At 46.8% G+C, this 13,494-nt stretch overlaps 1 protein-coding gene across 1 annotated transcript in view; it reads left to right on the forward strand.

The window, feature by feature from the left end:
* The window catches only part of Ubr4 (ubiquitin protein ligase E3 component n-recognin 4), a 111,757-nt gene that overhangs the window by 10,256 nt on the left and 88,007 nt on the right, over positions 1-13,494 (forward strand). Inside the window, exons 4-17 of the mRNA XM_051170919.1 lie at positions 936-1,065; positions 1,171-1,310; positions 1,966-2,068; positions 2,181-2,322; positions 2,454-2,578; positions 5,151-5,275; positions 5,924-5,983; positions 6,065-6,255; positions 8,574-8,673; positions 8,792-8,929; positions 9,465-9,582; positions 11,521-11,708; positions 12,653-12,812; positions 12,891-12,976. Coding sequence (XP_051026876.1) covers positions 936-1,065; positions 1,171-1,310; positions 1,966-2,068; positions 2,181-2,322; positions 2,454-2,578; positions 5,151-5,275; positions 5,924-5,983; positions 6,065-6,255; positions 8,574-8,673; positions 8,792-8,929; positions 9,465-9,582; positions 11,521-11,708; positions 12,653-12,812; positions 12,891-12,976 — 1,806 coding nt within the window. The remainder of the gene's footprint in view (positions 1-935; positions 1,066-1,170; positions 1,311-1,965; positions 2,069-2,180; positions 2,323-2,453; positions 2,579-5,150; positions 5,276-5,923; positions 5,984-6,064; positions 6,256-8,573; positions 8,674-8,791; positions 8,930-9,464; positions 9,583-11,520; positions 11,709-12,652; positions 12,813-12,890; positions 12,977-13,494) is intronic.

Here is a 13,494-nt window from a genome sequence, read left to right on the forward strand (position 1 = left end):
GTTCATTTATATAAACTGGCAGTAGCTTGTAGACAGACTAGAGTCTTTTCCAAGGACCAGAAGCTTCTGTATGTGTGAACAGGCAGCAATGAGAAAGATGTGTGATTGACAAGGTGGGAGATTTGAAAGAAAAGGGACCCAAGCCGGGTGTGGCACACGCCTTTAATCTGAGCACTTGGGAGGCAGAGGCAGGCGGATCTCTGTGAGTGGCCAGCCTGGTGTACAGCGTGATTCCAGGACAACTAGGGCTATGCAGAGAAAGAGAAGGGACCCAGTCGTACCACTTGGCCTATGGCTGATTGTTGCCATGAAGGAATGGAGGCTTCAAACTACCATGTTGTGAATAATTGAGACTTGAAAAGAATCTACATTTGTTTTAAGGCCTTCTGTTTTTATTTTTATTTTATTTTATTATTATGTATACAGTGCGTTGCTTGCGTGTACACCGGCAGGCCAGAAGAGGGCATCAGATTACACATTATAGATGGTTGTGAGCCGCCATGTGGTTGGTGGGAATTGAACTCAGGACCTCTGGAAGAGTAGTCAGTGCTCTTAACCTCTGAGCCATCTCTCCAGCCTGGCCTTGTGTTTTTATAAAAAAATAACCACAGCCTCAAGTTGAAAATAGAAGCCAGTTATACGCTCTTGAGAATAAGACAAATTTGCAACTGGTTACACCATCAGTTGAGATCTCTGCTTGGGTACTTTTCACTGAAATTTTCCTTTTATCCTCCCGCCCTCCCCACCCTCCCCCGGAGGCCCCAGGTATTGAACCCTGGGCCAGGTGCATGGTAGTCAAGCTGCTCCAGCACTGCTGTATTCCTAACCCTTCGAATGGCAGTTAATTGTATGAACCTAAATCTGACCCCATACTAATTGGAATCCTCAAAGTATAGACTCTTCTAAAAGACATATGTGACTATTTTTGTTTTCAGAAACACTTGATTCTGCTGATCAAAGGCCTGTGCACTGGCTGTAGCCGACTAGACAGAACGGAAATTATCACCTTTACAGCCATGATGAAATCTGCCAAGCTTCCACAGACCGTGAAGACGCTTTCAGATGGTGTGTGCCCGACACACCTGGTTATGTGACCACCTCTGTGGCCATCGTTGCCTTTTGTTGGCACTCTCCTCATCCTCCCTCATTTTTTGTTTCTGAATTTTACAGTGGAAGATCAGAAAGAGCTGGCCTCGCCAGTAAGCCCCGAGCTAAAGCAGAAGGAAGTACAGATGAACTTTCTGAACCAGCTGACCTCAGTCTTTAACCCTAGGACCGTCCCATCTCCCCCCATTAGTCCACAGGCGCTGGTGAGTTCTTTCGCCCAGATATCCTGTTTGATGTGTTAAGATGATAGAACTGAGAAAAGATTGTATTTTATGTTTCATTTAAAAGATACAGTGTATTGTTTTGGTCAGGGACAGACCATGCACATGATGGTAGATCTCTAAAACTGTATTGTCTAGTGACCTTGTGAGCATCGTGGTTTGTATAAGTTTACTCAGCTACTATACAATGACAGAATCATCCAGTGGGGCGTTTCTTAGAATATGTTCCCACTTAAGTGACATGGTTGTGCATGGCCTTGGTGGAAAACACAAATCGAGGCAAATCATACAGAGTGAAGACTGCTGCTCCCCATCTTCCTTAGTGTGGTTTGTACTGTGTACTGCTCATTCCCCTATGCTTCTCTCAGTGCGGGTACACACAGAAGCATGTACACACAGAAGCATGTGCACACAGAAGCATGTGCAGTTTTCCTCATTAGGCATCACTCTATGTGATGTAAAATAGTTTCTGAGCTGTGTATTTCTCTACTTCTCTTGTAGTTTTCCTGGATTAGTAGAGAGTTTCCCACTTGTAGCTGAACATCTGAGCATGTCCAGGGAGCTGCCTTCTTGTTTTACCCTCCAGGGTGCCTGGCGGCAGGCAAGTGGTCATGACAGGGCCTGTGTTTCCCTTCAGGTGGAAGGAGAAAACGATGAGCAGTCATCCACGGATCAGGCTTCTGCTGGCAAGACCAGGAATGTGTTTATAGCTCAGAATGTGGCTAGCCTTCAAGAGCTGGGTAAGAGCCACCTACTGTGAGAGCCGACACGCCTTGCCTGTGCTTCCTCCATGTGCAGGAGAAGCAGGCTTCAGACAGGCCTGTTAGAGAGAGTGCCTTTTTGTTAATCCAGGTGGCTCTGAGAAGCTACTCCGAGTGTGCCTGAACCTGCCCTATTTCCTGCGCTACATCAATCGGTTCCAGGATGCAGTGGTGGCCAATTCCTTCTTCATCATGCCTGCAACAGTAGCTGACGCCACGGCTGTTCGCAATGGGTGAGGTGCTCCTTGACCTTTCGATTATATTCTAGTCAAGGGATGTAACTGGCTAGTCTACTCAGCTAGTTTCTTCATGAGACCAGAGTGGTGGTTCTAGGGAGCCTTGTTCATTTCCTCTGTTGTTTCAGTTTTCACTCCCTGGTGATTGATGTAACCATGGCCTTGGATACTCTTTCTCTCCCTGTGTTGGAACCCCTCACTCCTTCTCGTCTGCAAGACGTGACAGTACTCAGCCTCAGCTGTCTATATGCAGGTGAGACGTTCTGCTATCTGTTGTAATTGTTTTCCCATCAAACGGGGATTTGGTATGAGGAAGCCATGAGAAGCCTGAGAATTCTGTTCCCATTCCTTGCCGCTGTTTTCTCAGAGACTATTTAATGTCACGTGTAGGCCAAGAGAAATCATTACAGGACTTTAAGGGATCCTAGTGTTTAACTGCTGGCCTGTGTGTGTGTGTGTGTGTGTGTGTTGACATGGGTGTGTGCACATGTATTCATGGATTTGTGTGGGTGCATGTATGTGTCTGTGCACATATATGTGGGTGCACGTGGAGAACAGAAGTCAACTTTGGGTATTGTTCCTCAGTAGCTGTCCACCTTCCTTCTTTTCTGAGACAGTCTCTTACTGGTTGGGAGCTCATCAGATAGGCTGGCCTCAAGCCCCAGGGATCCACCTTCTCAGCGCTGAGATTACAAGCATGCCCCACTTAGTCGTGCCTTTTTAGAGTGGGTTTACGAGCTGGAGCTCAGGTCCTCAGTTTTACATGGCAAGCACTTTACTGATAGCCATCTCTTCTGCCAAAACTTGTCCTGTATCCTTAATTGATTGCATAGAACTTGAAGTTACAGCATACTGTGTGAAGAAGGAAAACCCCAAGCGAGCAGTATGTTGTCCCTGCCCACAGGGAGCCGTGGAGACTAGAGGGCTAAGTAGAGTAACATAACAGATGCAAGAAGAGCGCTAAGAGGTATGGGGACTAGGTTGGGTGCAAATCAAGGAAAGGGAGTCTTGCTGTGAGATTGGATTTGAGGGTTCCTACTGTTAATCAGGTTACTTTGGAAGTGGGGCCTGACAGCTGGTGGTGTGTGTGTGTGTGTGTATGTGTGTGTGTGTGTGTGTGTGTGTACTTGCCATTGTGAGCACATGTAGAGGCCAATTAGTATTTTTAAATTTTACTTTGTGTATGTGTATTTTGCCTGTGTGTGTATATATATAAATACATACATATGTACCGTGTGCCTGATGCCATGGATCTCCTGGAAATGGAGTAACGTGGTTATGAGTGAAATGTGGGTGCTGGGTTGCACTGAGTTCTCTGGAGAGCAGCCAATACGTTTAACCACTGAGCTGTTTCGTCAGCATCTTACCTTTTTTTAAAAATTAGATTTATTTATTTAGTGTGTATTTGTGTATGTCTCCCAAGTGCTGAAAACAATGCTGTACATTGCCACAGCAGTCTTAGATTTTCTTGTAAAAGAGTTTAAGTGAATGGGTGCCCCATGATTTCCACATGCTTTGTCATTCATGGTTTCCTACCTGATGTTTGATCCATTTGTTACCACTAATGAACCACTATTGACATATGTGAACTAGTCTGTAGTCGTGTGTGTGTGTGTGTGTGTGTGTGTGTGTGTGTCTATTTGTTCACATGGCTGTGTTCGCTGAAGTTTGCATCTGTAGAGGCTTGAGGTTATAATCAAGCTTTTCTTGTGTATTTTTGAGACGAGATTTCCCAGTAAGCCCAGAGCTCCTTGTTTTAGACAAACTGCCTGGCCAGTGAGCTCCCAGGGTCTTCCTGTCTCTGTCCTCCCTGCTCCAGGGTACAGATGCACTGCTGTGCTAGGCTTTCCATGGGCATTGGGATCGTTAGTCAGGTCTTCGAGCTTGTATGGGCAGTGTTTTCCCCACTGAGCTATCCCCCCACTCTCTGTACGCCTCTCTTGTGTGGTGTGGCTCTGGGTTTTCACAAATGTATGACGTCAGGTGTTTACTGTTATCATAGCAAACAGAATAGCGACTGCCCCAGATACCCTTTTGCTGCCCCTGTTACCTCAGATCCCTCCCTACCCATTACTAACCATTGGACGGACATCTTACTGTCCCAGAATGTTGTGTCATCAGCATCATAGCATGTAGCCTTTTCACACTGGCTTCCTCGGCAAGCAATGGCCATTTAAGGTTCCTCTGTGGCTGCTTTTTTGTCTTCACATCTCATTCTATGAGAGAGAGAGAGAGAGAGAGAGAGAGAGAGAGAGTGTGTGTGTGTGTGTGTGTGTGTGTGTGTGTGTGTGTGTGAGAGAGAGAGAGAGAGAGAGAGAGAGAGAGAGAGAGAGAGATTGGGGATTAAACCTATAGTCTCATTCATGCTAGGCCTAAGTCTTATACTCCTGAGTTTGTATATGCAGCCTTCTTTTTATTTTTTACTTTGAGAAGTGGAAGCCAAGTTGCCCATGCTATTGTTCAGGCCTGACTTGAGCTTGTGCGATTCCTGCCTCAGACTCTGAATGTTGTGGTTATAAGTGTGCACTGCCATGCCTGGCTTTGTCTTTGCCTCTCGAAGGGCAACTTGCTTCCTTCCATTAGTTGCCAGTTAGAGATAGTGTCATCAAGTGTTCCTGCACAGTCTCCGTGTGATGTGCATGTGCTGCTTCTCTGGGTGAACAGCTGGGAGTGTGGCTGCTGGGTTATGTAGCAGGACTGTGCTTACCCTTGTGCTTTGAAGTTCTTCCAGTTACAGAGTTGTTTGTGGCCAGGGTGTTCCCATCTTTCTATCTTGGGCTCGAGGGATTCACCAAGCCTGGAAGCTGTGCCTATTCTCTTTTCAGGTGTGAGCGTAGCCACCTGCATGGCCATTCTTCATGTGGGTAGTGCCCAGCAGGTGCGGACAGGGTCCACGAGCTCCAAAGAAGATGACTATGAAAGTGATGCAGCCACAATTGTTCAGAAATGTGTAAGTCAATGTGGAAGCTTTTGACTTTTAAAATGTGGGAGTATTTTCCGGGCATGATTGTGCATGTCTGTAATCCGAGCACTCAGGGAAGCAGAGGCAGGTCTCTGAGTTCGAGGCCAGCTGGCCTATAAAGCGAGTCCAGGACAGCCAAGGCTACACAGAAAAACCCTGGGAAAATGTGGTAGTGTGGTTAGTTCCATTTCTTTTCTTGATGGAGGAAAAGGCTTAGGCTGTCTGTAGTCTCCAAGCCCTTCCCTGGACACTGTTTCCAGCCACGGTAAGCCAAGGTATTTGGCATGTTTGTTTCTCGCGTCTTTTCCATGTTGAAAACCACAGTAAGTTTGTGGCAGCCATAAGCCTTGAGGGCCTGACATTTACTGGGCAAACCATTGAGGGCTTAACCGGATACTGGGGTACTCTCAGGCAGGGCATAGCAGATAATGTGTGCAGTAAGGGCACAGAAAGAGTTAGTCGCTGTGGGAAGCTGCGCAATGCAGGGCTGGGGGACACACAGGCAGTATCTCATGAGGTCAGAAACTGGTGACAGTAGACAGTTACGCTTCTCCCGTAGAAGTGGCTCGGGTAGGGTTTGGATTTGTGGGGAAGACCTGACCTGCTCAGACTGTCTGTCTGCTTGTTCCCACGCAGCTTGAGATCTACGACATGATTGGACAGGCGATCAGCAGCTCCCGCCGCGCTGGTGGTGAGGTAAGAGCCGCCTGGGCTGCAGTCACCTTCCATCAGGCGTGAAGGTCCCTGCTCATGATCGGTTTTGTCCTTTCTCAATAGCACTTCCAGAACTTCCAGCTGTTGGGCGCCTGGTGCCTGCTGAATAGCCTCTTCCTCATCCTGAATCTCAGTCCTACAGCCCTGGCTGACAAGGGGAAGGAGAAGGACCCGTTGGCTGCCCTCCGAGTCAGAGACATCCTTTCTCGTACAAAAGAGGGAGTGGGCTCTCCCAAACTGGGGCCCGGCAAAGGGTATGTGTCTACTGGTGACCTCCATTTCTGAACACTGTGCTGTGCTGTTCCGTGATTCACAGTAGTGATGAGCTGCTGACCCCACAGTGGAGCTTGTAGATTGTCACAGAGCCTGTGCTCAGCATTGAGCACACTCTGTCCTGGGCATTAAAGCCAGCCAGGGTCTTCATGTCAGTAGACTCACCTAGCTGTGTGGGTTTGATAGCAAATGCAGTAATGATGCTGGCTCCCTAACTCGCTTTTCTTGCTCTAGCATCTGAATAGGTCATGGTTGTCTTGGTCTCATTTCCTCATCTGTGAGAGGGGGAAAGAGTACCTGACGCGTGTGTTTAGAGTTTGCAGCAAGTTCAGATCAAAAAATGAGATTTGCTTGCTAGGAAGGAGGTGACAGTGAATGCTCTGTGTTGCTCAAGCGACTCCTTAAACTGAGGCATTGCTGGATTTTTATTCTCTTAAGTACTTGGCTGTATTTTATTTCCTTAGTTTTCTCTCTTTTAATAAATTTTATTTTAGATTTATTCTATTCACACGAGTGTTATTCCTGCACGCACGTTTGTGCACTACATGTATGCCTGGTGCCTGAGGAAGTAGTAAGCCTCCATGTAGGTGCTGGGACTCGAACCCTGGTCCTTTGAAAGGATCTCTGTGAGATTGAGGCCAGCCTGGTCTACAAAGTAAGTTCCAGGACAGCCAGATACACAGAGAGACCCTGTCTCAAAAATCTTTAAAAAAAAAAAAAAGGTTTAATCATCATTTTTTTCTTTTTTCTTTTCATGCATTAATTTACTTTACATCTTGATCACAGCCTTCTTCTCTTCCCAGTCCACCCTACCCTCACCCTCTCTCTTCATTCCCCCCTTCCTGTCTCCTCAGAGTAGGAGAGCCCCCCCACCCCCGCACCAATGTATCCCAACCTGCCCTGGCATGTCAAGTCATAGTAGGACTAGGTGCAACCTCTCTGACTGAGGCCAGACAAGACAACCAGCTATAGGGGAAAGGGATCCAAAGGCAGACAACAGAGTCAGAGATAGGCCCCATTCCAGTTGTTAGAGGACCCACATGAAGACCAAGCTGCACACCTGCTCCATGTGTGCAAGGAGCCTAGGTCCATTTAGCCCTTGCTTGCTCTCTGGTTGGTGCTTCAGTCTCTGAGAGCCCCTTGTTTCCTTCCCCATCCCCTCTCCCACGCAATTAGTTGACTCTGTGGGTCTCCTGTGTCTTTGACCCCTCTGGCTCTCATAGACCTTCCCCTGACTCTTCTACAAGACTCCCTGGGCTCTGTCTATTGTTTGGCTGTGGGTCTCTGCATCTCTTTCTATCAGCTGCTGGGTGAAGCCTCTTGGAAGAGAGCTATGCTAAGGCTCCTCTCTGCAAGCACAGCAGAGTACCATTAATAATGTCAGGGGTTGGCTCTTCTCTTCCAGGGGATGGGTCTCGTGTTGGGCCAGTCCGTGGTTGGCCATTCCCTTGATCTATGCTCAATCTTTATCCCTGTACTTCTTGTAGGTAGGACAAATACTGGGTCAGGTTTTTGGGTGGGTTGGTGTCCCCATCCCTCTACTAGAGGTCCTGCCTGGCTACAGGAGGTGACCACTTCAGGCTCCGTAGCCCCTGATGGTAGAAGTCTCAGCCAGGGTCACCCCCATAAACTCCTGGGAGTCTCCCTCATCCCAAGTCTCCAGCTCATCCCAGAGGTGCCCTCCCACCAATTTCCATTCTCTCAGCACCCCCAATCTGATCCCCACTCCCTCTCCTAGTTTCCTCCCTGCCTCCACCTCTGATGTCTATTGTTATTTCCCCTTCTGAGTCAGATTCAAGCATCCTCCCTTGCGCCCTCCTTGTTACCTTACTTCTTTGGGTCTGTACTTTATGGCTAATATTTATAAGTGAGTATATGCCATACTTGTCTCTTTGGGTCTGGGTTACCTCACTCAGGATATTTTCTAGTTCCATCCATTTGCCTGCCAATTTTATGATGTCCTTGTTTTTAATAGCTGAGTAGTATTCCATTGTGTAAATGTACCATGTTTCTTTATCCATTCTTCATAAATCATTATTTTTTGATTCAGTAGCTTTGAGCTGATGTTAAATAGCTTCATTTGGAAGGAGTTCTTAACCTAAAGTCTGTAGGTCGTGGGCTTTGGGGAGCGAGCTGCAGTGCTGGAGTGGGGTGTGCGTGTGTGCATGTGTGTGTAACATCTATGGTATTTCCCCTCGGAGGGAAGGTTTGTAGATCTAGGTTGCCAGAATGGCAAGATAATGAGGTTGTGGTTCATCACTAATGATCTTAAGGTCTGTGCTTGTTTTCATTTGTGTAGGCATCAGGGATTTGGGGTACTCTCTGTGATACTGGCAAACCATGCCATCAAACTGCTGACGTCTCTCTTTCAAGACCTGCAGGTGGAGGCTCTCCACAAGGTGAGGAGGCTGTGGATTGGTTGCTAGGTCTCCTTGGGATGTGAGCCAGAGCCAATGTGAGGGGTTGTATCTTGCCAGAGTAATGTGACTGATGTGCCTTTGATTTCACTATCTTCAGGGTTGGGAGACAGATGGTCCCCCTGCAGTCCTGAGTATTATGGCCCAGAGCACATCCACACAAAGGATTCAACGGTTGATTGACTCTGTTCCGCTGACAAACCTGCTCCTGACTTTACTTTCAACTTCATACAGAAAGGTCAGCAGTCAATCAATTCAAAAATTGGAGTAAGGTTGACACAGACCATGAAGTTTATAAATGCAGGCTGTGGTGGTGGTTTTGGAGGGGAATCCTCCCTAGAGCGCATGTCTCCTTCCTTTCCTGCCTCCCTTAAAGTCTCTCTGCTGCCTAAGCTGGCTTGCATTCCTGCACTCAAGTGGTCCTCTTGGTTCAGCCTCTGGATTACAGGCACATGCTGTTGCTGTACCCAGCTTGACAAAGAGTAGTTTGTGAAACTTCAGGAGCAGTTAGTGCCCGCCAGCGTTAGATATGTGCTGGCCTTGGTGGCTTGTGGTGACAAGTCTGAAGCAGAAGCATGGTGGACACACCATGGCCATGGCTCTGGTTATGAGTGCCTCTGTAAGAAACAGACGTGGAGAGTCCCAGTGGGGGAACATTTGGAGAAAGCTGATTTGAAAAGTGACTGAGACATGGAGACACTTGGAGGTCATGAAGGAGAGTGAAGGACCGGCTCTGCTTCTTACCCTTCTGTTCTGCACCCTCGTGGCTCTAGGCGTGTGTGCTGCAGCGGCAGCGGAAAGGCTCCATGAGCAGTGACGCCAGCGCCTCCACCGACTCCAACACCTACTATGAGGATGACTTCAGTAGCACAGAGGAGGACAGCAGTCAAGGTAGCCCAAGATAGCCCTCTAGTTCCTTGCGCTTCCGTCTCGTTTTCCTGGCTGCCGTTGCTGTTAGAGGTTCTCTCAGATGATGTGCTGTTTAAGAGGAGCTTGAGGGCCACGGAGTTGGGGAAAATGCCTCCCTAGATTGCATGAAGCCCTGGGCTGAGTCCTCACCAGCCTGTAACCCAGGTGTGATAACACGGCCTGGAATCCAGTACTAGGGAGGCAGGAAGAGGGCATATGATGAAGGTTATTATTGACATAGTGAATTGGAGGCCAGTCTGGGCAAGTCAAAAGATGATAGGACATCCTGATGCTGAGGACAGGAACTGACCCTGTCATCTGTCAAGACAGCTAAATGGATACACAGAGTGCTCCCATTTTATTATACATGAGTTACAGTGCAGTAAAACTGATGGTTTTTTTTTTTAAGATTTATTTATTTTTATGTATACAGTGCTCTGTCTGTATGTACACCTTCAGGCCAGAAGAGGGCATCAGATCACATTATAGATGGTTGTGAACCACCATGTGGTTGGTGGGAATTGAATCAGGACCTCTGGAAAAGCAGTCAGTGCTCTTAATCTCAGAGCCATCTCTCCAGCCCTCTTTTTTTTTTTTTTTTTTTTTTTTTTTAAAGATTTATTATTTAAACAGCGTTCTGTCTTCCTGTGTGCCTGTAGGCCAGAAGAGGGCACCAGATCACATTATAGATGGTTGTGAGCCACCATGTGGTTGCTGGGAATTGAACTTGGGACCTTTGGAAGAGCAGCCAGTGCTCTTAACCTCTAAGCCACCTCTCCAGCCCTAAAACTGATTTCTTAAGGAATCCAACAACATAAGAGAAACCATGGGCTGGAGAGATGGCTCAGAGAGGTTAAGAGCACTGGCTGTTCTTCCAAAGATCCTGAGTTCAGTTCCAAGCAACCACATGGTGGCTCACAACCATCTATAATGAGATCTAGTGCCCTCTTCTGGCCTGTTGGCTCAAATACTGTATAAATTATAAATTAAAAAAAAGAGGAGGAGAAACCATTTCTTCTTATTTGCCTGAAAACCACAGTAAGCAGGCCTCTGGTAAGAAGGGCAACATCCTGGCCAGCCACAAAGGCCGAGTTGGTAAGAGTGACATTTCTGAGGTGTCATGGGAGGGAAATTATTACATGAGACTTTTTAAAAAAGAATAAGTTGAGTGTGGAAGGCTAAATTATAACAACTACTTTAAAAAAAATTTTTTTTTGGTTTTTTGAAACAGGGTTTCTCTGTGTAGCCCTGGCTATCCTGGAACTCTCTATGTAGACCAAGCTGGCCTTGAACTCACAGAGATCCGCCTGCCTCTGCCTCCTAAGTGCTGAGATTAAAGACATATGCTACCACTCCCGGTTTATAGTGACTACTTTTAACCAAGACCATATAGCTTTTCATTTCCGCTGGAATCAAAACATATCTCAGTTCATGCTTACTCCTCTGTTGACCTGTGTTGGGACCTTTGCCCTCCCTGTCCAGGTCAAAAGACCATGTGGCAGGGGCTTGGTTTTACCATGGGCTTGTAGCTGAGGGATGCATAGGGAGGAACTGAAGACTTACGCAGAGGAGGCGATTCTCAGTTTCCTTGTCATAGTGAAACACCAAGGGCTGTGATTCTCACCATCCTGGGCATGTAGCTGATGAGACTAGTTTGCTTTTGTAAAGGTTTGACCTCTTTCCAGGCAGGTAGATAAGAGGAAATGCTTTCTCTTCTGTTGTTGAACTCCCTAAGAAATCAGTTTTACTGCACTATAACTCATGTGTAATAAGATGGGAGCACTTTCTGTATTCGGTTAGCTGTCTTGACAGATGACAGGGTCAGTTCCTGCCCTCAGCATCAGGGTGTCCTGTCATCTTTTGAAAATAGGTTCATACACATAAAAATTGTTGTTTTTGTGATTTTCTCTTGCTCTTCAGATGATGACAGCGAGCCTATTTTAGGGCAGTGGTTTGAGGAGACCATCTCTCCCAGTAAAGAAAAAGCTGCGCCTCCACCCCCTCCACCACCACCACCTCTGGAGAGTTCTCCTCGTGTTAAAAGCCCCAGTAAGCAGGCCTCTGGTGAGAAGGGCAACATCTTGGCCAGTCGCAAAGATCCTGAGTTGGTAAGAGTAGATTTCTGAGGCTGTGTGTGTGTGTGTGTGTGTGTGTGTGTGTGTGTGTGTGTGTGTGTGTGTTGGGGGGGGTGCGTTACTTAGAATGGTTGAGCTGAGAAGCAGATGTCCTCTGAGATAGGGCAATTATAAATTGGATAACTGGGGTAACTAAGATCTGTCTCTCTGTAGGACTTCCGGGCAGTAATAATGTGCCACTAAATAGCATGCTTCCAGTACTAATGGTTTTTAGCACGGTCTCTAGGACTAAATAGAAGATGATTTGAATCCTAGTTTTTCTCTTACTGGTTCTGGGTCAGAATCTGAATGTCTCCTTGTTGGGGAGTGATTGTGCCCACCCTGAAGGGTGTTTTAGCATAGGTTTGGTGCATCATAAATGTTTGTTTATTGATTCAGCCAACATGTATTGATTATCTTCTGTGTTTCAGCCCCTATTCCAGTAATTTATCAGTAAATGAGTCAGGTACAATTCTTTTATGTAGCCTTATATAGCTTCATATGTCAAAGTTATAGAAATAAAACATTTATATAATCATTAAATAATTAGTTTTTACAATAATGACAGATTAGTTTAATAATAGGGAAAGAGGGGAGGATAAATGTATGTATGTATGTATGGTAATCATTGGTGTGGGGGTCAGTCTCCACTATGCTACTGGTAATGTCTTGAGCTGGACAAGGTGGGCTCTGGAGGAACGAGGGAAAGGAATAGGTCAGCTCAGAGGTCCTGCCTCAGTGCTTCTGAGGTTTGCTGCGTCGAGTGGGTGCGCTATTCCCTGCAGCTGCTTCTCATTATGGACGTGGTCCCACTGTAAGAATTAAATGAGAACCTTCAGTTTTGGCATGGGGACTTATGGGCTTGGAATTCTAGTTTGAATTTAGAGATGGTAGAAGCTTATACCCCACTGATCAGAGCTATTTTCGGTTCTTTTTAGTTCTTAGGTCTTGCTTCCAACATTCTCAACTTTATCACATCTTCCATGCTAAACTCTCGGAACAATTTCATCCGGAACTACCTGAGTGTGTCTCTTTCAGAGCATCATATGGCCACTCTGGCCAGCATCATTAAGGAGGTGGACAAAGATGGACTCAAGGGTCAGTAGAAAGGCTAGATGCTGCTGTAGGCCGCTTATGGGTCCAAATTCCCAAGTAACTGTTTTCCTCTATCCTAAGGGTCATCAGATGAGGACTTTGCTGCTGCTCTCTATCACTTCAACCACTCCCTGGTGACTTCCGACCTACAGTCCTCGAACCTGCAGGTTGGTGTGCACCGTGGCTGCCCAGGCAGGAGCGCCTCACATCTTCCCTGGGGTGTGGTGGCTTTCTTCACTGAGCAGTGCATTGTTTTTATGCTCTGCTTTGCAGAGCTTTGCTTCGATGTTGTGTGTGCCCCTGAGCAGAGGTTAGGGTCTTTGGAAGAACAAGATGTTCTTTCCCCAGAATCATAAAGCTTAAAGGAAGAAAACCACTAACCCACCCTCCAGTGCTTCTCACAGCAGACCAGTAGATATAATTCTCCAAAAGCTATTTATTTACAAAATAAGAGTGAGAAGTGTTCACCGGTGATGGAGGAAATGCAGAGTACAGGGTGCTCTAAAGGGACCAACAGGTCACAGGAGACGTGTTCTTCCTTACAAACCTGTCCGCAACCCTGAGCTCAGGACTGTGACCCTGACTGTGATCATGTAACTACATGAGTCATCAGCCGCAAGGCCCTCGTTTCTCTCAGTTTCATATGTACCTATAATCCCCAAATTAAGGCACACTTTCAGTGTAC

This window comes from Acomys russatus, chromosome 29, assembly GCF_903995435.1.
Source record: "Acomys russatus chromosome 29, mAcoRus1.1, whole genome shotgun sequence".
In the NCBI taxonomy this organism is placed as follows: domain Eukaryota; kingdom Metazoa; phylum Chordata; class Mammalia; order Rodentia; family Muridae; genus Acomys; species Acomys russatus.